Below are 26,370 nucleotides of genomic sequence, written 5' to 3' on the forward strand. Positions count from 1 at the left end.
TCATTATCTACAGATGGGTATTGGGTCTCTGCTCTAAGGCCCCTTGTTCTCAACCCTATGGTTTTGTTTGTTTGTTTGCTAAGGGTCTTCTGATGTCTTACCCTGTTCTGATGATACCTCATGATTGCACAGGCTGGTGCACTTCTTCCATGTGGGCTTGTTGTTTCTCTGCTAGATGGCAACTTGTTTAACCTCAAGCCTTTAAGACCCAAGATGCTATATCTTTTAATAGCTGGGCACCATCTGCCTTCTTCACATTTGCTTATGCACCCATTTTGTCTTCAGTGATTGTACTGGGAGGGTGAGCATCTCAGACTGCCAAGTTGTTCGAACAAAGTGTCTTTGTATTGAGGGAAGTATGAGCAGAGGCCCGAAGTCTGTTCACTACCTCAGTATATTGTCATATAAATATATGTCCATAGGCCAATACCTCTATTTTTATGAATTAATGTATTTACATATGGACACACCTATGCTTATACCTCTATCCATAGTTTTGCTTCCTAGATCATTCCTCTGTTTCCTTTTACCTTCCTTCTGCCCCACTATCATGCTCACCCTACTTTTGCCTCATAGTACTGCCTCTCAGGTAGATTGCTGCTGCGCCAGCACCCCCAGGATCTCTATGTCCTCCTCGCTATTGATTTTGATTCCCTAGTTGTTTCCCTGTCTATGGTGTTGTTTGCCCACTGCACCCTTTTACGGCCCCTTCTGCCCCCAAGTCCCTCTGGGACCGTTGGTCCCATTGCTTTCTCCTCGAGCTTGCTTCCTATGCCTGTCTTATGTAAGTAGGCATACCAACAATGGCATAGACCAAACAAATAGAAAACAAACCATTGAAAACAAGGAAAAACAAAAACATACATAATTCCAGGTCTGTCTGCTGACCTTTATGCCTATCTTCCCACTGGTCCTGGGTGAATTCCGGGAGCTGCCTCTCTTAGCCTGAAGTCTATTTGGGGGGCTCCTTAGGGGCTTTGTGGCTCTGCTTTGCTTTGCTCCCATTGCTGATCTGTTATGTTCCCTTCTTGGTTTGCCCTGCTGTGGGGGGTTCAAACCATACTACCTCCCTTCCATGTATCCCCAGTATTGTCCTCTGTTGCATCTTTGACAACATTTCTTTGCCTTCTCAGTGCCTTACCCATAGTAAGCATTCCAATAAATAATATCTCATTCATTAACTAAACACATTATTATATTTGAGTTAATGACAATTTCAGTAATAAGAATTGCAGTTGCCTGGGGTGCAGAAACAGTAAAAGTACTTGGCAGCTAACCAGAAGGTTGGAAGTTCGAGTCCACTCCAAGGCCCTTTAGAAGAAAGGCTGTGGTTTGCTTCTGCAAAACCAGCACTGAAACCCATGCAGCTGAGTGTTACTGTGACACACAAGGGGTCACCATGAGTTAGAGCCAACTAAAGGCAATGGGTTCATTTTATTTTAATCTGTACTCAGTGCCTACTTGGAGCAGCAGTACAGAGGTTAGGAGCTTAGCCATGGCAGTAGGCTGTCCAGGTTCAAATCCAAGTTCACCATCCACAAGATTACAAGGTAACCTTGGGAAAATAATTTTTACGTCTCTGTGCCACAGTTACTTTATCTGTATAATAATGACCAGATCAATCCTCAGAGGATGGTTATGAGGATTTGAGTTAGTATATACTTTAAAAAGCTTACAACAGTTTCTTGGGCACATAGTAATTAAGTATCAAATTAGTTATTTTTACCTAAGGGTTATTCCAGAGACTTTGTGGACATCAAATGTACTTAATCTTCACAACTTTCTGTTAAGGCAGATATATATATTTTATTTTAATTAATGAGGGGGAAAAATGAAGCTCAGCAATGTACAGTAGTTTGATAAAGACCAAAGTAAGTATTTGAGATCGTCTTAGAGCCAAGAGAGGCCGATCCTAACTTCTACTTTACTATGCAGGGCCAGCTTTATGTCAACGACGATTCTAATAACGAGCATCTCAAAACTGAAGAAGAGAGCGTGCACGATTGGTGATATTACAGTACTCACAATATAACATTTCTTTGGGGAGAGTAGGACTTCTGAGCACATGCCTTGTGCCAGCTGTCAAGCATATCAAGGGCCTTTTTCAATTTCTCATTCGATTGTCATAAAATCTTATTTTATACATTAGCCACCCAAGGCTCATAGAGGTTAAGTAACTTGACCAAAGTCACACAGTACAGCTAGCATCCAAACCCAGGTCTGTGTGACTCTCTTAAAAAGCCTGTCTCTGAGCTTTTTTCCTAATCCTGGTTTAAACATCCCACAGACTTAACCCATCTTACCTCCAGTCCTATATTCCATGATAAATGTACTCAAGTCAAAGAAAATACCAAGATCTTTTGAAGAAAGATACCAAACAAACCAAGAGAAACAAAAGGTGGCATCTGATTCATACAGAGTGCAAGTCTCAGGTGCCTGGGTTCTTCCAAATTTGTTTTCAGTCACCACAGAAACACAGGAACTACAAAATAGCTATTGAATGGATGGGGTTTTCTTACTTGCACTTTTTTTTTTAAGGAACCCAAACCCAACCCCACCCACTAGCATTGGGTTGATTCCAATTCATAGTGACCCCATAGGACCAAGGAGCTCCATGCTACTGCCTTTTACAAGGTTGTATATACTTATGGAAGCAGACGGCCTGTCACATCTTTCTCCCACAGAAGGTCTGGTGGTTTTGAACTGCCAACTTCTGAGTGCTGTAACCATTGCACTACCAGGGCTCCCTAAAGAAGGGACAGTTAGCATAAACACGACTGTAGTACTGACTCCAGTCGCCTCATCCCAGTCCCAGAGTCGTTCCAGTATGTTTGACATTTGTGCACCCTGGAAATCATCACTATGACTTACCTCTGTGCTGGGCCAACACTAGAGTTTACAGTCATCCAGAAGGGGGTCAAAAAAGTATTCTCTATCCCAGACTGAGGATGGATCCTTCCAGCTAGTTCCCACACTTCCTTTAACGTGGGATCCACAGGTCCACTGGTGCAGGGAAGGGTTTGTTTCCCTGCAGCCCTTCCAACCTAGAGTCTAGGCTAAACAGCCAGGTCTCCTTGGCTTGCCCTATGCGGCGGGTAGCTGGTTTTCTGTTTCCCTGTCACCAAGACATTAGCTCTTCCTCTTGGGATTGCAGGCTGGGTTGCAATACCAAGGGGGCAGGGTGGAGAGACTGCCTGTGCCAACTCTCTACTTGGCCTGGGTATCCTCTCCAGTGCCCATGTGGGTCTAAAGTCTGGCTACCATGGCCACTCAGGTTCCCAGCTCCCTTTCATGACCCTTGGAAATCTCCCTTACTTTCCTGTAAGTTCAGTTATACAGTTAAAGGGAGGTCTGTTATATTTTTAACCTGCGTTTCGGGGAGTTGTGCAGAAGTGTTTTTCAGATTACCTAGCCTGTTCTATTTCCACACAGGAACGTTGGCACTGCCTTCAAAAAAGGACCACATTGTGGTAAAATACAACAGAACATAAAAATGTAGCCATTTTATGGTGCATATGTAAGTCAGGGGCATGCACTGCCTTTTCAGGGTCTCCTAAACAGGCCAATCTATGTCTGCCTCCAGTGTTGGTAGTTCACCCCATCACCCTTAGCTCTGTTCTTTGCTGATGGAATACTTCAGACAGTCGACTGGAGCTGCTATTTCCTCGGTTCTCTCTGTAACTTCGCTTATTAGGAATTTTTGTTTTTAAATTTTATTGTGGTAAGAAATACTATATATACTAGAGTACAAGCTGAATTTTTCAGCACATTTTTAAGGCAGTGGTAAAATTAGGTGCCTCAGCTGATATTTGGGTCGGCTTATACTCGAGTATATATGGTATATAGCATTAAAAATGGCCATTTAAAGTATGCAAATGAAATTTAATTATTTATCATGTGTGTACCCATCACCGCTATCCATTTCCAAAAGTTTTTCATCACCCTAAACAGAAACCCGGTATTTCTTAAGAAGTAACTCCCGACTCTCTCCTCCCCAAATCCCTTGGTATCTCAAACAAATCTGTTTTCTGTATGTATTTGCTAACTTACATGTATTTTTTAAAGAATGAAGTACAAATGATATAGGCTGCATTATATTCACTCATGAGCACTTTACCCTGGTTTTATGTCAGCCTAATTGGCAAGGATCACAAACAAGAAGCCTGAGCACACCAAACACAAGCTATCCTAGTTTGTGTGTAGAATCACTACAGGAAACCCCGAGGCCTGTGCTAAGAGAAGCAGCTCATTTATCTTTGCTCTTTCAAGCATTTACCTGTGATAGAAACACTTTAAGTTTTCTGTAACCAAGAACTTTACAAACATTTGTTCTTCTTGTAGATATAAAGTTATTCACAAACATTATACATATGAGTGTGCTTCAACCTTTTCAAAATGCTCTCACATATGAAAAATTAAAATGTCAAGAGTATGCAGCTAGACTGAAATGTGACAAGTGCCAATCCACAAATTATAAATACAGGGGTTTGCTTTTATTCCTGGGGATATGCCAATCAATAACTATCAGACAGAAATATAAAAGATGTGAAACCAATAAACATGGGGAAAGGTCGGATATCATCTTGGAAAGGTGAACTTGAGTCATGTTTCCCTTACTTGTACTGCTGGTGATCCTTAGTGCTTCTTGTTTTTGCCATGAACCTTTCTGCTAACTTCTCTAGGTTCCGAGAATATTCCGTCTCAATTTCTGCTTTTTTCCGGAAGAAATCTTGTAGGTCCTGGAGCAACTGGACGCGCATCTCTGTTTGCTGTTCCAGGCATTTTTGTTGTTCTACCAATTGAGCTCGGATTTCTAAGGAGAGAAGAGAATCCATTTAAGTGACTTCACAAAAATTATTGAGGTTTACTGTTATGTGCAAGACAAAAGCAATAAAGCTGGTATATTTAGCTCTTTCTTGGGCTTTTACTAGATTTCTAAGTCCAAGTTGGGTTCTGCTGACCCATTAGAAGAAGGAGATAAGCCTCAGGAAAGAATGTAATAAATTAGAGTAGAATCATTGCTGTTTGCAAGGCCACAAATATGCATGAAGTAATGAGGGGTTGCTTAGTGCACTACGCTACCCCTCATGACTCCATGCATATTGTGCAGCCTTTGACCTCAACTATCTCTTTGGAGTGTGGACGGCATAGAGATGAACATCATTTCTTCCAGACTCTTCTGATCCACTATGCACTTCGCCCCTTTAGCATCTACAGAGACATCTGGTAATTTTTATTTAGTCCATAAATTTCAAGTTTGTAAAGCACACAGCTTCAGGGTTTATAGGAACGCCACGCCTAAAAATAACATTTCTATTTCCAAATAATCCATTCATAATGGGGCAATCCCCAGATTCCACTGCGTCACATTGCTCACAACAGACCGGTCTCTTCACTAGGTCTTCAGTTTGAACACACTGTTCCCACCAACAGCCTAATCCACACAAGTAATCCTGAAAGGACTCTGACGATTTTTCACATATTGGGCTACTGAAGGTTAGTCATTTGCTGCTTTACCAAAAGCACAAACGTAAAAATGTGTCATGCAGAAATATTTGTAAATGACCGTAACAATGAAACATGCATTTTGGAAAAGAAGTTACAGTCACTAATGACTAACAGACTTGTTTGTGTTCTAGGTCCAAGGCTAACCTCCAAAGATGAAACCGTTCATAGTGGAAATTTTCTTTATTTCATCTTTCCCAATGTCCGTGCATATTCCCTACAAGTGAGGGTAGAATCTTATTCGGGGGAAGGAGTAGATATCAACATCCAGCTGATGCCTTTCCAATGTCCTCCCATTATTCTTTTTCAAGAGGACTGAACTGGTTTAATCAAGCTCATTTATAGCACTGTGGTTTAGTCCTAAATTGTGAGTCAGGACATTTCCCTGACTTGATAAGAGTTAATAATGATAATGTAGGTGCTCTGATAGTGCTTGCGATTGGGTAAGCACCAGATCCTAACCAAACCTGCTAGCCACTCTGTGGGAGTAAGCTGAGGTCTTCTTCTCCTATAACGATTTACAGCCTAGGGCTGAAATACATCCAAGGGTAGTAAGTTTGGCTTTAGAATAACCCAAGGTTTTTATTCTACCTCCTGGAGGTGAAGGGGTCTTGGTGGTGGGGTAGTTATGGGATGGGCTGCAAAGTGCAAAGTCGGCAGCTTGAAACCACCAGCCAGCGCTCCAAGGGAGAAAGATGCGGCTTTCTACTCCCTTAAAGAGTTAGTCTTGGAAACTCACAGAGGCAGCTCTACCCTGTCCTTTACGGTGTCTATGAGCGAGCATCGACTTGATGGCAGTGCAGTTTCCAGAGATTTAATATTTCCAGGACTCTTGCTAGAGTGGCCCAGCCTGCGCCTCGAACCCAAGGTCTGAAGGTACAACAATCAACGCCTTCTGCTCTCTTTACACTCGTCCATCAGCTTTTGAGCAACTATATTGTGTGAATGGGTATGGTGAAAGTTTAGTGGTAAATGGTGTCCTAGCATTTGGGAGACCCAGGTTCAATGCCTGGTCAGTGCACCTCAATTGTAGCTACCACCATTCGTCAGTGGAGGCTTGAGTGACTCTGACCAGGTTTCAGCAGAGCTTCCAGGGTAAGATGGACTAGAAAAAAAAGGCTTGGTGTTCTACTTCTAAACATCAGCAACTCAACCACCTGAGCATCAGAACCTGTGTCAGGCCAGTATCTAGCAAAGACAGTACAATAATTAATGAAACCAGGTCTGCAAGCTCATGTTCCAGGTAATGCCGTTACTGGAGAGTCAATTAGATCAGAGAGAGAGATTTTCTTACCACATGAAGATTGAAGGATTTTAGTAGGTAAGTGTGGTGTGCACATCATTATAGGCGTTTAACTACTACCAGCAGCACCTGGCTTTGAGTCAATCAACATGCTTCTCGATACAATATTATAGTCAGTATGTGTGCCAAACTCTTTCCCCACAAATGTGGAGCTATTTTTATTTTTAAAAAACCCCAAAACATAAAAGGTAGAGGTATTTCTCATTCAGGAATCCCAGTAAATCTTTTATAATGAGGTCATTCTAAGGGAAAACCCATCAATGGTCTTAGATGGTCAACTAGATTTCTCTTCACCCTAAAACAAAGCAAAACAAGGACACTACATTCACGCCAAATGAGAACTGGCTGAGAGAGAACATCGATTTTTTCTCCTAGACATCATATCTGTGGTAGTTACATAATCTTGTGTCAACTTGAGGATATTAAGAGTGAAGAGGTGAAGTCTAGCCTGTCAATCAGGTCTCAGCCTGATGCCTCCTTGTGGGCGTGGCCTTCTCATGAGGATTCTGGGAATGTCCCCTCTTCTTCCCTGGAGGCATGACACTCTCTGCCTTCACTTTCCTATTGACAAGCCACTTCGATCCAAGCTGATAGCAGCCAGAACCCTGGAGATGTGTCCATGGCCAATGGATCTACAAGACTTTGCACACACTGGCCTGTGATCTTCCTGCATTTAGCATCATTGCAAGTGGCAATGTGAGTCTGAAGAGGAACTTATGTACTAGGAGTGGACATATGGACTAATATTGAACTTACGAACTTGATCTGGAATGGGCTGGGATGTTTTCCCAGTGTATCATTGCTCTTTGATATCAAGCTCTCTCTTACACATATATGAGTGTCTCTGGATTTGCTTCTCGAGTCAACCCAGCCTAACACATCAGAGGCACACAAAATTTATATGGGCTTCCTTCTGGGGTCTTAGTCTTAAATGGTCCCTTGTGTGTTTCTACCAGGGTCTAAATCTAAAACAAAAACTACAGACAAAGTGGCATGTATTTGAACAATTAAAGCCACAGACTTATTTTATGGTGAGTAACTGATACTTCCTATTACCTCTACTTTCCTAATCTAAATGGAGTAAGTTCAAGTATTTGGCAGCAATAGTGAAAATGTAAAGGGGCAGTTTAGAGCATCACATGAGAAAATAAAACATGTTCCCCAAATGGATAAGGGTATTAGTCCATCTATCTCTTTAATTTAGATACATTTAAGACAGACAAAAAGAAAACAGGTAATAAGGAGGGGGGAAACGGACATTTACAACAATAAGATTATTTCACTAGAAAGGGAAAACACTTGGACTATGTAACGGTTAATGTTATGTGCCAATTTGACTAGGCTGTGGTTCCCAGTGGTTTGGCCAACACTATTCAAGTCGATGTCATGGAGTTATATGTGATTAAATCAGCTGGCTTTGGGTAGAGTCAATTGCCTTCTGTGATGTAATTATAATATCACCTTCCAAATGAAATCTATTGTAATGTAATCAATTCAGGAGCTGATGTGAATCCAGAGTATAGGGTGGATTCTAAACCTAATAACTTCTGGGTTTTAAAAAGGTGAAGGCAGATGCCATGTGAGGACTGTCTATAAACCAAGGGGCCAAGAACCTCCTGAGGCTATCAACACAGAGGGAATTGAGCTGATCAGGAACCTGATTTGGACTCTTAACCTTCAGATCTATGACAATAAATTTCTGTTCTTTAAAGCTAACCAGTTGTGGTATTTTGTGTTACAGCAAGCTTAGAACACTAAGGCCCCTTAGGTATAAGGGGGTCTTATCATCAGATTCACAAGGCAGCACACACATTGTCACCTCTCCCCACACCAGACACAACTATACTAATATGACCTCTCTAGGAGCTAATCTTATGTGGTATTGAGGAATTTAGGCATTTTCCAATATGGATATAAGTAAAATAAATGTCCAGTCATATGAATCGCAGTGTGCTGCTCAGAATAAAACCAAGAGACGAATGGTGTACAGGGCCTTGCACTATATGAATCCTGGGCCCATGGGTGGCTGCAGTCTGGAGTTCCTCTGTTGTGACTGGTACCACAGAAGCATTAAGGGAGGGATGGGGAAAGTATCCTAAGCAAGGGATGATTGGTAAAAAAATGATGCCTCGTATTTTTGCATACAGTTTAAACTCTATACCCTGCAGCCTCCCTCCCATACTCAAACTCTTTCAGGGTTGTTTTGTTTTTGAGGCCCTTTCTATTAGCCTTGTGGGTTAGTAGTGACCCCCATGCCCTGGAACTCTGGATTCATTTTTGTTTAGGTGAACAAGCAATTATTTTGTTGAGCTCTTATTTTGAATTCAGCAGAAGCTGAGGCACTGGAAATAAAGAGCTCTGTAAGACACAGTGCCTTCTGATAGAGAAAACACAATCCTAAACAGATTATTTCAGTACACTGTGTGCTGAGCATACAAAAGAGGGCTGTGCCAGGAAGCTATGGGAAGTGGAGAGGGAACACACCCAGACAGCGAGAAAGCTTCTTGGAGGATGTAATGCCCTGCTGTAACCATGACTAAAGTTAAAAAGAACTCACAGAACGGGAGGAAAGCACTTGTAAATAACATATCTGGTAAGGAACTTGCATCTAGAATGTATAAAAACTCTTTTAACAATTCAGTACTAAAAAGACAAGTGTCCACATTTTAAAATGGGGAAAGGATCTGACTTGACATTTCTATCAAAAAGATAGACAATAGCCAATCACCAAATGGAAAGATGAGTGAGATCCATCAACCATCGGGGAAATGCAAATCAAAATCACAATTATCCCAAACCCTTTAGGATGGGGGCTGTTATCACAAAGACAAGAACAGAGTGTGACAACAGAAAGACTAACAACTCAAATCAGAAATGAGGTAAGGGTCTTGGGTAGACATTTTACCAAAGAAGATGTAAAAATAGTCACTATGCACATGAAGGTGCTCTAAACCATTAGCTGGCAGTGCCGTGTGCTACAATGCTCAGAGCATCCTATGAAGAAGCAGAGTTGCAGCTTAGGATGTCCAAGGCAGTAGTCTTTATGGAAGCAGATTGCCACAACTCTCTCCAGCAGACTGACGAGTGAGTGTAAACTGCCAGTGTAGCTAGCAGCCAGGTGCTTCTCCCAGGCCCACCAGGGCTCTTTCATTAGCACAAACTAAAACCACAAGGAGATGCTGCTTCAACCCCACCAGAATGGCTCGGATCAGAAAGATGGAGAACAGAAAGTGTAGGTGAGGATAGGAAGAAATTAGAAGCCTCAATCATTGCTGATAGGACTGTACATGGTACAACCACGGTGGAAAACAGTTTGGATGGCCCTTCAAAAAGTGAAGTATGGAATACTGTCATACGACTCTGTGGTTCTACTCCTAAGGGGTGCACAGATACTTGTACACCAATGTTCACGCTAGCATTCTTGACAACAGCCCAAAGGTGAAACCACCTAAGGGAACAGACGAATGAATAAACAAAATGCAATAGAGCCACACAATGGAATATTAGTCAATCCTCAAGAAAAATGACGTTCTGATAGATACTACAGCGTGGATAACTGAAAAAGGTATTCCGAGTGAAAGAAGCCAGACACAAAAGGACAAATATTATATGACCCTAGTTACACGAAATGCTTAGAACAGACCTGGGAGAGCTTTGTAACATGTCACAATAAACAAACTTTATCCTGAGCATTTCTTATTGGGATTGACTTGTTAGCTTCCCTAATAACTCCCTTAAATATGAGTGCTGTCTGTAGATGTTTTAGTGAGGATGTAAAGAATCATTTATACATTATTGTGGAAATTTTTTAGCTGATTTGGAAGGCAGCATGGGCATTCCCTAAAGAGTTAAATAGACAGTTTACATCCCTTTCTCACTACCAGGAAGTCCAATCTGATTCACAGCAACTCTACAGGACAGGACAGGGCAGAACTGCCCTTGGCTTCCAAGGCCGCTCCTGTGGAGTAGCCAGGGGTTTCCGCCTGCTAACCTTGCACTTAGCAGTTCAACTTGTAACTGCTATACCCATCAGGGCAGCAGTTTCATGCACACACACACACACACAACACACACACACAGAATCTGTGTCCACACATAAACCTGCATATGCATTATTTATAGAAGTCTAAGTATTATTACTTAAAAGATAGAAACAGCTTACATATCCATCAATTGATGACTAGAACAAAATGTAGTATAGCCACACAATGGAATATTATTTAGCAATAAGAATGAATGTAAATATTTTCTCTCTCTCTCTCTCTCTCTCTCTCTCTCTCACACACACACACACACACACACACACACACACACACACACACGTAAGATAAGAAGTCCATATCTGCCTATGCTTATTCCAAACAAAAAGTGTTAAAAATGTCTCTGCAATCAGGGGCGTCTGCAGACAAGTTCTCTCAGTAATACATGTGTCTGACTCTCATAAGAAGGAACCCTGATGATGCTGCCTATCAGTGTGGACTGCGGACCACAAACAGTGGGTGGTGCGTCACTGGAGAAAGTTTATGCTCCCATAAAAACATACAGCTTCAAAAACCCTACATAGGGTTGCTATGAGTTGGAATCAACTCAATGACAGTGGATTTGATTTTTGTGGTTTATTCTCATTAGGGTGCCTTCTCCTCCCCCCACCCCCACCAAACACACACATACACAAAGAGGCCAATCCAAACAGTGGCTTCCAAAAAAATCCATTAAAGACTAGTTAAATTGGAGCCCCAATAAATTGATTAAAAAAAAAAAAAAAAAGACTAGTTAAATTGAAGGCAAAGAGGTCAGTTCAAAAGGCTATGGGAGTTGTTTTAAGGGGATTTCAAAGAGGTAATCTTAATAGATTTTCTCAAAAGGGATGGTATAATTCTTTCTTACTGGATAGCATCACTTGAATATTGATGGGTTATAATTTCTAGTGATAAAGACAACATTTAACCTACTAGAAAATTAGGAGATACTTATCACAGTGATTCATGCATAACCACATAAAATAGCAGTTTCTTCTAGGTTAAAAAAATGCATTGTTTAAGGAGGTACCAACATCATTATTTAAATTTCAGGGAGAAACCTGCTAAATAATCATAATGACACTTTTAAAGAGAGTTAACATACACTAGGCCTATTATAATGACCATGACTTCATCTCTCTACCAGAGTTTCACCACAGAATAAATGAATATTAATAATCCAATAAAAACACTGCAGAAAAGTGTGCTTTCAAACTACTATAATTAATTTGTAACAACTAAAACCATAGAAACGGTTTCTCTCAGCTTTAAAAAATCTGCAGACCAATACTTACCAATAAAATGCAATTGCCTGAAAATAGGCATCTCTTGCTATTGCTCTCAGAAAGGGAAGTTGTAATTCCTAGAATTAATTTAGGTGAGACCACAGACTGACACACATTTATTTCTTTGAAAGTTCAAGTCAAGACGAGCAGTTTCTCTAGTCTGTTACTGAATGTCTAGAACCAGGGCATGCAATTGTTATACTGAGTGTGATAATCAAGATCTCCTAGCAAATAATAATCCAACCCATGTCTACAGCATCCTGAATCCTCACAACTACTTCATCTTCTCACTGGGTCATGTTTTCCTTATAGTGTCATCAGAGAATGCATTCTGCCAGGTTTTATTTGTGCCTTTACCCAAAGGATAGAAGTACTTTTCTCAAAGGACAGAATGCAGGTACGAATATCTCTAAGAGAACAATAATAACCCAAGACTCTAACTGGTTCCATCCATTTCTCACATGTTCATTGTTTACATGAAGATTTCTACAACCTGGGAGCATGCTAAAACATGGGTTATTGATCTGGAACTCAGAAACAACCCTGAGAGTGCATTTTGATATTTGTTTCAGTGACTTGACTAAAGAAAAGCAAAGATTTCTATACTTCACTGGAAATCTGACTCCAAGACTTGGGATCGTCTTAAAGCCTACATAGACGTTAGTGCTGGCATCGGGATGGGCCCCGGATCATTACCTATCACCTGGGAAAAGTCACTTACCTTTCACCCATGTAAAATAATACCTCCCATCTCACCATGCCACAGTGAGTCAATGAGGTGACAGAAATGAAAAGTATGCTGCAATCTATAAACCACTATGAAGCAGTTGGAGCTAACTTGTGGATACTTGTGTTACTTGTGTTTTCAGTGGAAACGGTTGTTGAGCATTTCCTTGTGCCACACAAGTCTTTATTTAAAAAAAAAGAAGAAGAAAGTGTAAAAACACTGCTGATGAGTCAATTTGGACTCGTGTTGACCCTAGAAGACAGAATAGAACTGCCCCACAGGGTTTCCAAAGTTATTTTTGTAATGGGTATTTTATTATGAATCAGGTGGAGGTTTTACATTTCAGACCATCGGCTTTGCACTCAACAGTTCATACCACTCCATACCACTCCAGCCCTGTATTCTATCCCACACCCCCTTCTTGGATTCCTCTTCTTCCTCTTCCGGCTCTCCATCTTCCCTTTCATCCAAGTCAATCCTCCATAGCTTTATGGAAGCAGGTTGCCACGGCTTTATGCCATGGAGCTGCTGGTGGATTTGAATCACCAATTTCTCAGTTAGCAGCTGAGTACTTAACCACAGTGCCACCAGGGCTCCTTAGATGCTTTACTAGTAGCTAAGAGTAGCAGTCTGCAAATGAGGAGTCTCATCTTCAGTGATGATGAAGCAACACAAACAGATGGTGAGCTACCTTCAGTGTCTTCATGTAGGAAGGGCCATGGTTGCACAGTGGCTGGCACAAGGCGAGTGTTTGTGAGATTGACTAACAGCAGTTGCTGGCCAGCACAGGGTGACGGGCATGCTAGGCTGATGTAACAGCACGAGGGGTGGGTGAGGGCAAGGAGTGGTCTAACAAGTGCTACTCCTCTGGCTGAAGACTGCATGGATGGGGGTGTGATCACCAGCTACATCAGAAAGGCCCTCCTGAATCAGACTGAAGAGACTCAGTTTTACAGTCCAGGTTTTCCCAAAGTTGCTTGATAATCACAAGTACCCGGGGTGCTATTAAAAAGCCTTATTTCTAGTCACCCCTCAGCTGGATACTTACTATGTTGTTGGTCTGGCAAAAGACCTGGACTGGAATATTTCCATTAAGTACTCAGGTGATTTTTGTCACCAGGGAACACAAAGGAGCAATGGGAAATCCTGAATAGCAAGCGGTTACAGGTTGAATATTGTGCACTCCAAGCCAGGTAATCCTGAGAATCGAGCATCATTTTTTATATTAATGAATCCATATCCCTATAGGGTATGTTTTATACCTAACTGCTCATGATAGAAAAAGGACAGCTGAGAACCAGAGACAAGCAAGTACCAAAGGAGTTAAAAGAAGTGGCACAGGAGTTTTCCTAAGGAACGCCAAGAGGAGCTCTAGAGAGGTCTAGACAATGATTTTTTCCCAGATAGAGTGAGCCTTCTCCTGGACCTGGTGCCGTGAATCCAGGCTTCTAAATCTTCTAAACCGTGAGAAAATTAATCTACCATCATGAAAGCCACCCACCATTGGTAGTATTTCTGTTACAGCAGCACTAGGTATCTAAGACAAATGTATAATCAGAAAATAATGCAAACAAATAAAATGCTTAGCATACTGCACCACCTTTGCAAATTGAATGGTTTCTCATTTAAATTAGGAATTACTGAGCCAAGACCATAAACCAAATTCTCAAAAGAATGAATCTTACCCATGTTTTCCCCTGCTTAAGTCCTCTATTGTTTTCATAATTTATGCATCACTCATTTTTGTCATCTAGTGTGGAATTGTTTCCACTTTCTGCTCTCAGGGAATAGAGACTGGTTTTCAACCACGAGGGAAAATGCTGGTTCAGCGCAGTGGCCACTAGCTTCACGGAGCATTTGAAATGTGGCTAGTCCAAATTGAGTTGTGCTGTCAATGTATACACGCGGAATTTCAAAGTCTTAGTACAGAGGGTGGGAGGAAGAAATGAAAAACATCTCATTAATATTTTTATACTGACTACATGTTGAAATTACATAATTTTCAATATACTGGGTTAAAGAAAATAAAGCATTATTCTGTTTATCTGTTTCTCCTTACTTTTAAAAACTGGTATTATAAAAACATTGAAAATGATATATATGACTCATCTATTGGGTAGCACTGCTCTAGGTTATGAGTGAATTGTGCAACTGAGTTTCTCCTTAGTCCAGAATGAGGAGTTCCCATCAGAATAGATTTTTAAAGATTAATAGACTTGATTAGAAGACATGATTTATGTATAAGGTAAATACAGTATAGAATACGAGAAACGAGACCAGTTCTAGTGGGAAGAGATGTAATATCAGAGTGTGATTTCTCCGGAATTCAGATGTCCTTAACTGTGAATGGTCGATCACTAAAAGCAACTGCCATATTTTCCTCTCGCAGGTGAGGGGAAGTTGCAATATAATGAGATATGAAAAGACTTTCTTAGTATACAAAGTCCTGTAGGGGCCAGTTATTATGAAACAGGCAATAAAAAAGAAAAATGCAAGTTGAAGATTTGATGGCATGGACTATCTAGGCTAAAGGACTTCAGAAAAGGAAATCTCATGGATGAACTGGGACTCAATCTGGAGGAATAGCTACTGAGGGAGTTGGTCCTACACCTTGAAAGGACATGTGGAACTTCAGGGAAGAGCTGTGTTGTGTCCAGGTTTGTCTTGATTAGGATCAGCCCAAGCTGATTCCTACAACAGCTGAGGTTCGACAGACTCTGCTCTCAATTTCTTCACAACGACACCAGCCATCTCTCTACCCCCATGGCTCTACTTTTTTCCTAGTTTGTTGCAATCATCACATAAGACTCAGAAATTCAGTTAAGTGGTTTATTATGGAAGTGTGTTGCCTTAATTAATGTTCTCCCTTTTACCTCTCTACTTGTTCTCTCCAGGTTCTAATACCGATTGTGATGGTTGAGCAGACAAAATTCATGATTAAAAGGTGTATTAAGGACATTAACAAGTTGCAATGCCAATGAGAAATGCTCAGGCTCATACAAAGTTCTGCCAAGTCTGCTAATAAATGCCCAAAGGCCATACCACTCTACTATAAGTTTCAACCTGAAGGCTTAAGTTCTGTGGGTTAGCAAACCCTGCTTCCTGAAATAAGTACCCAGAGGCACCCCATTTCAGTATGTCTCAGCCTGAAGGCACTCAGGCCCACTTTCTTAGGTCAGCAAGGCCAATTCCCTCAATGACGTGTTCAGAGGCACCCTACTCCACATGCCACCTTCTTGCACAGCTTTACTTGCTCCATTGGTTGGTAAGTCCATCACTTTGTCCTGTGCTCTGGCTCCTGGTTCTGCTGCTGCTCCTCTGATGTGTCCATCATCCGGATCCAGAAAGTTCATTATACAGGGAGTTCGGTTCCAGAGGATAGATACACTACACTTCTGGCTCCTGCTGGTAACGAGAGTCCTTTTCCTGCCTCTCAGAGGGCTCATTTTATACACACCAGCATGGCTCTCCAGGGAATCCTGTTCATAATTGCTCACAAGTATCTTCATAATTGCTTCACCAGTATCTTCCCCCACCATCTTACCAGACCCATGCGAGGCGAGGTCATTTGGTGGGGGGGTAAGAGACTTTGGCTAGAACAGCCACATCAAACAATTCACAGCCGGCCCCTGCAGGAAGTAACAGAGGACAACTTGGAATCAGGATTAGGAAGCATGTAGGTAGGCAAGGTCTGGACTGGTCCCCCCTAAAGCATAGCCTTCCCTTCTTTGGTATAGGATAGCTCTCTCAGCTGTCCAAGTAAGTAGGCCTTTCTGCCGTGCATGCCTACCCTGAGCCATGCAGGCCTGCTCTTAACTCTCTCAGGACAGCCCTGTTACTGGTGTGCACACCCCGCCTCAGCTGTGCAGATCTCTTTGTCTTCAGCCTTCTGGCCACCAGCTTCTCCACTGCCATCTGACACAGCTCATAGCCTGTGTAGCAGATTGCTCCACTCTTCGCTGCTTAGTTTCTGCCATTACTATGAACTTAATTGCAGGCCCCTCTGGGCCTATTAATGCTGGCTCTTCCACAGGACCTCTCCTAGGTCTCTCTCTCTCTCTCTCTCTCTCTCTCTCTCTCTCTCTCTCTCTCTCTCTCGCTCTCTTCAAAGCTACAGCGCTTTTAGTAAGTTCTTACCTCCTCTCTCTGTTTCTTCTCTCTTCCTGCCTCTTTAAAAGGCAGGAAAAACAGTTAGTACAAGCAAATGTGTTTATGCATTTTCAAAACCTGGCTACCACTAATCACTCAATTTTCATAGTGAACGGGCCAATTCCTGCCAGGTGCATAAAAGAGACTTGTCATAGGGCAGAAGACAGCCCGGGGCTAGACTAAAGTATCAAAACACCAAGTTGTTTATAGCTTACCCAGAAAGTGACAATCAACCTGGACAAAAATAGTAAACTGCTTGAGGTAAAAAACTGAAACCACCCCCAAACACCAAGCTCACTACCCAGTGAATCCAAACTCATCCCAACCTTATAGATTAGAATAGGCCTTGTGGATTTCTAAAACGGCAAGCCTTTACAGCAGTCAAAAACTTCACCTTTCTCTCAAGGGAGGAGTGGCTGGTGGGTTCAAATTGCTGCTCTTGTGGTCAGCAACCCGACACATAACCCACGACACCACCAGGGCTCCCTGGGTAGAACACTAGGGCAAAAGTAAGTTCTCAGAGATTTAGAAATATAAACCTCAAGCGGTTTTTTCCAAAGCACCACGGTACAGAAAATCATTTCACTAAAAGAGCCATGGTTCCACATGGTTACAGCTAACCGGGAGGTTGACATAGCAGTCTGCTCCCTGTGATCTTTTTACTCCTTCAGAAACAGAACATCATCAACAATTTAAACAAGCAGACACAGATGAAATCAAGTTCTTTGTCCAACTCAAAACCATGGCCTTATCCTTGGAGTCCACTGATGAGGAGTAGAATCATAGTAAAATCCTGCACAGGAGTCACCTTTTGTGGCAGTTACGTAATCGCCTGTCAACTTGAGTGAAGGGGTGGAGTCCAGCCTGTCAATCAGGCCATAGCCAATGACGCCTCTATGTGGGGATGACCTTCTCCTGGGGATTCTTCCTATCTTCCTCCCGAGAGGCAGGACACACTCTGCTTCACATTCCTGTTGACAAGCCACATGAAGCCATGCTAGTGGCAGCCAGAGCCCTGGAGCTGGAGGAGCCACTCCAGCACTGAGATGCTTCCACAAGACTTTTCACCCATTGGCCTGTGATTTCCTGCTTCCAACATTATTGCATGTGCTGCGTGAGTCTGTAGCAGAATTTATGGACTAGTATTGGACATACGGGCTAATATCGGATTTATAGGTTAATATAGAACTTATGGACTTGCTGGACTGGGCCAGACTATTGTCTTAATATACAATTACTCTTGGATATAAAACTCTCTTACACACCTATAAGTGTTTCTGGATTTGTTTATCTAAACCTTGCCTAACACACTTTTAGATTAAAATCATGTCAGACTCAGTATAATTAGTCTTCATTGTTTCTTAGGTGAAAGTCAATTTCACAAATTTTTTGACATGTACAGAGACTGAATCCATTTTTCTAGATTTTCATTATGTCAACTAAGTTAACCCAATACTATTTTAGAACAAATGCTTACTACAGAATCTTCAGTTTTCATAGCTTTTGATATATTTTGGCCTAGATAATATTTTCAGGGCATGTACAAGGAAAAAGAAAATTGAGTTTTCTCTTCAAAGGAAAGCTAGCAAGGGTAAAGAACAATAAATTAAGATGGCCAATTATGTGAGTTTAACTACATTTCAGGGAAGGGCAGCTTAAGGAAGTGCAGATTTGAATGATCCAATATAGGGCTTTTATTTAGAATGCACAAGAGGCAGGATTTCATTAGCTGCCCTCTAATTAAGCAAGAACATCTAAGACCATAATAGTAGATTGATTTTTACTGCCAGAAAAAGACAGTGTGGAAATCAGTGATCTGTAAGAGAACAAAGATTTACATTTTGGAATGACTGTTTTACTACTGACAAAGGTTCTCTAAATGTTGGCTTTTCTCACCTGACACAATTCAGCATGAGGGTCTATGAGGTAAATGTAAGCGCTTACACATGTTTTTCTCTAAATAAATTTTAAGAACTGAAAAAACTCGGCATAGTTTCATTCTTTTGTACTGGGTTAATTGTAAATTGAGGCTTTCTCAAGGCGATTTCCCTTATTGCAGTAATTACCATTTTAAAGTGTGTAGTAGAAACTCCCAACCAATTTACTAATCTACATCTAAGAGGAGAATATTTATTGATTTCCTACTATGTTCCAAGGCCCATTGTAAGTACTTGATATGCCTTATTTCACTTAAATCTTCAAGACATAACTATTTCTGTTTTAAATTATTTGGATGAAACCATGTGTTTTCCACGATGGAAGACAGATTAAGTGAAAATTTAAAAATTGTTTTGAGGTATTATGGATTTTGTTACAACTAATGGGACATATAGGTCCAGAGGGGTCTCTAGTTCTGGGATTAGTACGACAAGGTACCATTGTTCATATTCATGTAGTTATACAGGAATCCACCAAATGGGAGCATACACAAAAATGGGATATCACTGTTCCACTAATCATCAAAAGCAGAGAATGTAGGTGAGCATGATATGTCTCACGGGCCATTAAAGGGTAAATTTTTATGGCAATTCTATTATGTAACCCCTCCTTTATGTAGATGAAGAAATTGAGACAAAAGTTAATTATTTTGTCTAACGTCTTAAGTCCCAGAGTTTAGACTCCCATTCAGTTTGCCTGACTCCAAAGACCATGATACAAAATTAAGATGGTCAACAACTATCCATGTGTATAACTATACAAAGTTAGTCAAAGTGACCCAGGACTGGCCTTGGTTCATAAGAATGTACATGCATGCTATATATATCTATTAATGAAGCTATTGCATATCAAACAATAGCTTAGGTACCAATGTCTACGATAATTTAGAAAAGCAATGCTGAATGCATATCCATTACTTACTCAAAGTAAGAAGGCTAGGAGGCCAAAATAATACTCATTTATCTTAAAAATGCATTTGGATTATGGTGCTAGCAAAGAGTATTAAAAGTACCATGAACTGCCAAAAGGACAAACCCATCTGTCTGGAAGAAGTAAGGACAGAATGCTGTACTGGGAAGCTCAGATGGCAAGACTTTGTCTTACCTACTTTGGAGATGTTGTCAGGAGAGACAGTCCCTGAAGAAGGACATCATGATTGCTACAGTAGAAGGGCAGCAAAAAAGAAGAAGGCCCTCAAGGAGATGGATTGACCCAGTGGCTGCAACAATGGGTTCAAGCACAAGCACCATTGTGAGGATGGCACAGGATTGGGCCGTGTTTGCTTCTGTTGCATTATGGGTTACTATGGGTCAGAACCAACTCTCTGGCACCTTACGATAACAACAATCTTAACAATACTAGACAAATGGCTAATACTAATTCCCTAAAACTTACTGAATGACCTGGCTTTTATAGGAACTAAGAATTTACATCAGGACTCTGGTAGCTCAATGGTTAAGCTCAGCTGAAAAGGACTGGCAGTTCAAACCTACTACTGGCTCCAAGTGAGAGAAGACCTGGCAATCTGCTCCCATGAGTGTTACCACCATGGAAACTCCATGGAGCAGTTCCACTAGTGCTGTTCTACAGGAACTCTGTGAGTCAGGCGCTCAACAGTAACATCAGGTATTTAAGTTAAATACCTCTGCCTTAAAATCATTATTGAACGGCTATTGTGATGCTGACTACCACCTACATCTCTTGCTTCTGCAGTTTCAACTATACAGATTCAAAACATTTTAAAGAAAAAAATAATTTTTATCTTGTCTCTAAACTTCCATAAAGCACCCAAAATATAGTTGAAAACTACCTCTGATGTATATTGAGTAGAGATATTAAGTTACCAAAAAGCTTATAGTTTTATATCTGTGGACCTAAGGGGCCCATATATTGCAAACTCATGGAGTGGTTTTCCTCTCCACACACCCCAGTTCCCCATCCTGTCATGACCTGTTCTTCCTGCAGTCCTTCAGAAACCTAGCCCTAGAACTTATGCTTACAACAATGTCCTATGCAGTCAACAACTGGAGAACAACTCCAGCTAAGTTCATAGAATATCATAATGCTGTAAACAGCTATCAAATAAAGCTATAATTTCTATGGCTCATTTACTATAACATTATATTATAATCTAGGAAAACACACGAAGGAAACACTGATCATTTTACTTAATTTTCTTTTAATTCATTTCTTATTTTTAAAGCCCCTCTTTCATTGGATGCTATAGGCAACTTTATTTATTATGATTTAACTAGATATTAATAAATGGGAGCTGTAATAACCTCTGGCTGCAAGTGAACTACCTGGTCTCTAGCTCAGCAGCTGACGCTGAGAGTAGCATGGCCTCGGGGATTCTGCTGCAGCATCTGTCTTACAAGGGAAAGCGACAACTCAGGATCGTAGAATAAAAGCCTTTCAAATGTTAGGTTACACATTCCTTAACGAGGTTGCCCATTTTTTATGTGCTAAAAATAAAAAAGATAGGCAAACAGAGAAACTAAAAGAATAGACCCTTAAGAAAGTTCAGCCCTTCCAGGGTCAACTGGCATTGAATAGTCCACAAAGACAATGTTCTACATGCCACTTAGTGAAGAGGGACTGGCATCCCTATGGTTAGGGTGAGGGAAAGAGGCTCACTGGGAAAGTAAGCATGAGCCAGGCTATTATTCAGGAATTCAACATAAACACGCTTGTACAAATACAAAATGTGGTCTTTAAAAATGATAAGGGTGTCGTCTTTGTTCAGCTTTTCATTCTAGTATTGCAGAGGATGCTTCAGTTTACTTATTTAACATTCACATCGACCAAAGAACAAACCCTAATTGACCACAGTATCAGGAAATGAAGCTTCTTTACAAACCTCGATGAAAGACTTTTTAACAAAGTTTTATCCTAATTTAAGAAAGGGAGTGTGGAATCAGCTAGACTCAAAATAATAATAAGGATATGAACTGAGTGGATGTATAAGTACAGTTATGCAATTAAAGCTGCTTTTGTTTCAATATAAATAGATTTACATAATAAATTTACAATTAAAATGATAAATTATTTGAAGTTGTATCTTTTGTCTTTCATATATACATTTTTTACAGTTGATATGTTTGCAATTTACTTTGAGAGATACAGTCAGGGATAACAATATATACCATTTAATCTTCACCGTGTTTCAGAATGTTAGCATCTTCTAATCTTACACTTCTTGATAAATTCTTCTTAAGTGCTCACACGCAGTATTAGCATTAATTCCTTGGTCACACCCACTCTTCCCTAGCTGCTCTTATCTGAAAGAGATTCGTTTTTGAACACACTCAGACTCATAAATAACTGTTAGAGTACTGCTTGAAAATCCCCAGGACCAGTGAGTTCTCTCCTCCTCTCCCTCTAATGGTATATCTACAATAAATGTTGCGTTTTCATCTAGGCTCTCCTCCCCAGTTCTTTGGGCCACACAGTACACTCTGTAATACTTCCCTGCATCTGCTGTAAGAGGTGGAAGTAGTAAAGTGGGGAAGAAGGAAGCCAATGGACCAGTATGCTGGAGGAAAACAAGGGTGGGAGCAGAAGAGACAATAAAGGGAAACATAGCCTATTAAGAAAACACAGGAGAACAAGGTTAAAAAGAAGCAGGAAAAAAAGGGGAGAAGGAAGGGGAAAAGGCGGGGTGGGGGTGGGGGGCTATGTAGGGGGTGGATGAAGAAAATAAAACAAACATAAAGTAAGTTCATCTGATGAAGGGCTTCAGTATGTCACTGAATCAGACCTGGGCACTGGGGGGGCCTCTGAGTGAGGTTTAGTCTACTTGTGCTAATCTTCAGACTCCAGGATTTTCAGAGTACATCATGCTTTTAACAAATTCCAGATATCAAACTTCAGTCTTGGGTTAGCATGAGAATAAAACCTCAAGTTCAAATATAAAGCAAATACATCTAAGTTTGAAAGGGAATAAATATAGTCTCGTGTTTTCTTAGAGCCAAATGTAGATAATGTTTTCCCTTTTATAAGGTAAAATACAATTAGCTATGTGTGTGGTTATTTAATGAACTCTGCCACAAGGCTCATCCATGGTCCCTTCATGCACACTTGTCATTAGTCGATTCTACTCATGACGAGCATAAATGTGTAGACTAGAATCGCTACACCGGTTCTCAAGGCTGTGATCTTTCAGAAGATCACCAGGTCTTCCTTCTGGCTGCCTTCTGAATGGGGTTTGAATGGCCAACCTGTCTGTTAATGATCCAGCAAATCCTAATTCTAATGTAGCTGTACAAAACAGCAGACGTGCTTGGTACCCATTTTATTTTCATGGTTAAATTTTGCAGCTACTCTCAGCTTCATAATTATCTTGGCACCTAAGGGGCAGAGTGAAAGTCCTATCAGAATGCTTTACCCCGTCCTTGGTAAAAAAGATCCTCATCCAAAAAGAACACAAGTTTTTGACATCTGCCCACGGTACACTTTTTTCATTTCCTTTTAAGTTTACATGCTTTTGGCAAGGGCCCACTCTACTCACAGGCTCAGCTGATGTTCTCTTGGCTGCCGGCATTCGGAAAGCTGTCTGAATGGATGGCACCGGGCCCCTGGCTCTCCACTGGATGCTTTTCTGAGCACAGGTGCCAAGTAACCATGAGTTTAAGCAAGCAGTCTGCAGGGCACTTCAGGCCCCGTCTCCTAAATTGAGCTAGCTTCTGAATGCCCACAGACTAGTACAAGATGAATACATTTTTCTTCTTCTCTCTGGTTACGGAGTTGGCAGGAGGATATTGTCCGAAAGATAGGACACTGCCCCCAAACAAAGAAATGCTTTACAATGTGTAGTGGTCCCCTCCTGGGGCTAAAATAATAGGTGGTATGATGGCAGAACTGCTATGTAGGAGGCCCAGGGTGGATTCCTGGTCAGTGCACCTCCTGCACAGCTACTACCCTTCTGGCGGTGGAGGTTTGTGTGTTGCTGTGATGTGGCACAAGTTTAAGCAGAGCTTCCAGACTAAGACAGACTAGGAATAAAAGCCTTGTGATTTACTTCTGAATATCAGCTCAGGAAGATTCTACTATAAGCTAATGAAAATCAGCTAATGAACTTTGGCAACTGATAGCATTCTGTTGTGTGGTGCATGAGGTAACAATGAGTTGTTGGGGAAGGGCTAAATGGCAGCTAACAACAGTTTTAAAGCTCTGAGTATTGGATATAGAGCTTGGGTCACAGACTCAAATGCCCTCAGAGGCTAGATGGGTCAGATACATGAGTGAAGCAGGTAAGGTACAACCACCAAGGGCAGACAGTGAGTGGCTGGATCACTGAGATGGACATGCATCTAGCCAGGTTATACTGACTATGTAGGAAGCTTGATGCAGCTATAAATGATATGCTTCCTCCTCAATTTTTAGAGAAGCTAGAAGACTTGGGGATTCAGGGGTAAAATTTCCAGAGTTTGAAATATCAGCATCTAATTAAATTAAGACAAAACAAAACACCATGCAAGCCAAGCAAACATACCCTTGTTCCAGATTTTGCTGCCTGACTATCATTTTGCAACTACTAATATAGTGAAATTCTAAGCTTATCAGAAAAAATAAATACTCCCACCAATTATCATAACTATCCTATAACAAGAACAAAATTCGGATCCATAGTGATTTCTTTTTTGAGGGATCTTATGAAGAAGGCAACAGTATAAATTGTGTGTAAAACCAATGAAAATCATTGAAGGTGATAGATCAATGGATTCAGATTCTTTCCTGGCTTTTAATGGATTTATTGGAAGCATAGATGTAATGGCTTGTATTCTTCTAAAACTTTTTGTACTCATTTTCTCAGCATTAAAGGCACTAGAACAGTTCCTTCTCCTCGCCATTCTGTCCTGGGGCTCAGTCTGAATCTGTACGATGCCCTGAAGTCCAATCATATTGTAACTGTTTCTCAAGGTAAGAACTGTTCCTGCTGTCTTGAGAATTCAAAGAAACGTACCTCAGCTCCCACTGCAGATAGAATTCCCATTAAGCATCATTGCCACCAATGGATTTACTGGATAATCTGCAGTTCCAACAATCCAACAAAAGTCTCTCTCTCTTCTTTGGGTTAGAGAAACAGAAGAACCATAATCTCTCATTTATTTAAAAAAACAAAAAAACAAAAGAACTTTGAAATAACTTAATCCTAGTTACTACCCACTAGTCAAATTCCCTTAAGCCTATGCTCACCTTTTGTTGTTGTTTAGAGCCATCAAGTTTCTTCTAACTCATGGCGACCCTAAATAATAGATCAAGACAACCCTAATGCACACCTTTCCTGATTTTCAGTTTCTGGTCTATGTTTCTTGGACTGTTTCTTGGTCTATGTACAGGTTACACCTGAGCACAATGAACTGCTCTGGAATTCCTATTTGCCGCTATGTTATCCATAACTTGTTATGATCCACATAAGCCACGTGTACTTACACAGTCATTAAAACACATGTAAGGCCTTCCTGGTGTTCTCTGCTTTCAGTCAAGAGCCATCTAACATCAGCAATGACATCCCTTGTTCTATATTATATTCTCATCTAAATCTGGCATGAATTTCTGGCAGTTCTCTGTTAGAAGAAGTCCTGCTGCAATTTTTAAAAAAATTCTTCAACAAAATTTTATTCGTGTGGGACACTAATGATATCATTAAAGCATTTCCACATTCTGTTCAGTCACTTGTTTTGGAGTGTGCACAACAATGAATCTCTTCCAATTAGTTGGCCATGCAGTTGTCTTCCAAATGTCTTGGCATAGCTGAGCGAGTGATCCCAGGGTTGTATCTATCTGTTGAAAGATCTCAATTGCTATCCACTCATGGAGTCTTCTTTTTCACCAATGGCATCTGTTCTTGATCATATGCTACCTCCTGAAATGAATGAATGTGAACCAGTTCTTTTTGGTACCAAAAGTCCAACCCACTGCTGTTGAGTAAATTCTGACTCATAGCAAATCTATATAGGATTTCCGAGACTATAAATATTTATGAGAGGAGGCAGGCTCATCCTTTACCCAAACATCAGCTGCTGGGTTTGATCTTATGGCTAACAGTCCAAAGCCTAGCAAACAGTGGTGCGAGGGCTCTATTTGGAAAAGTGACTTCCACCTCCTTTTGATATTTCCTGTGTCATTCAATATTTACCTGTGTAATCCTTCACTATTACACCCTGTGAGGCTTGGCGTTTTTTCCTTCAGCTCTTTTAAATTGAGAAATGATGAGCAGGTTCTTCCCTTTTAATTCTAATTCCAGTCTTTGCTTATTTCATTGTAATACTTTGTCTTCTCAAGCAGCCCTTTGAAATCTTTGGTTCAGTTCTTTTACTTGTTCTTTTTTCTTTTTAAACATTGTATTAGGGGCTCATACAACTGTTATCGCAATCCATACACACATCAATTGTGTAAAGCGCATTTGTACATCATTCTCAAAACATTTTCTCTCCACTT

At 40.9% G+C, this 26,370-nt stretch overlaps 1 protein-coding gene across 2 annotated transcripts in view; it reads right to left on the reverse strand.

The window, feature by feature from the left end:
* The window catches only part of SRGAP1 (SLIT-ROBO Rho GTPase activating protein 1), a 326,600-nt gene that overhangs the window by 159,192 nt on the left and 141,038 nt on the right, over window positions 1-26,370 (reverse strand). For both annotated transcript variants that reach the window (XM_013004070.2, XM_004700482.2), the window contains exon 2: window positions 4,618-4,813. In XM_013004070.2, coding sequence (XP_012859524.1) covers window positions 4,618-4,813 — 196 coding nt within the window. The remainder of the gene's footprint in view (window positions 1-4,617; window positions 4,814-26,370) is intronic.

Source organism: Echinops telfairi, unplaced genomic scaffold (assembly GCF_000313985.2).
Source record: "Echinops telfairi isolate 266 unplaced genomic scaffold, ASM31398v2 ScPeMD7_2;HRSCAF=8, whole genome shotgun sequence".
Lineage (NCBI taxonomy): Eukaryota > Metazoa > Chordata > Mammalia > Afrosoricida > Tenrecidae > Echinops > Echinops telfairi.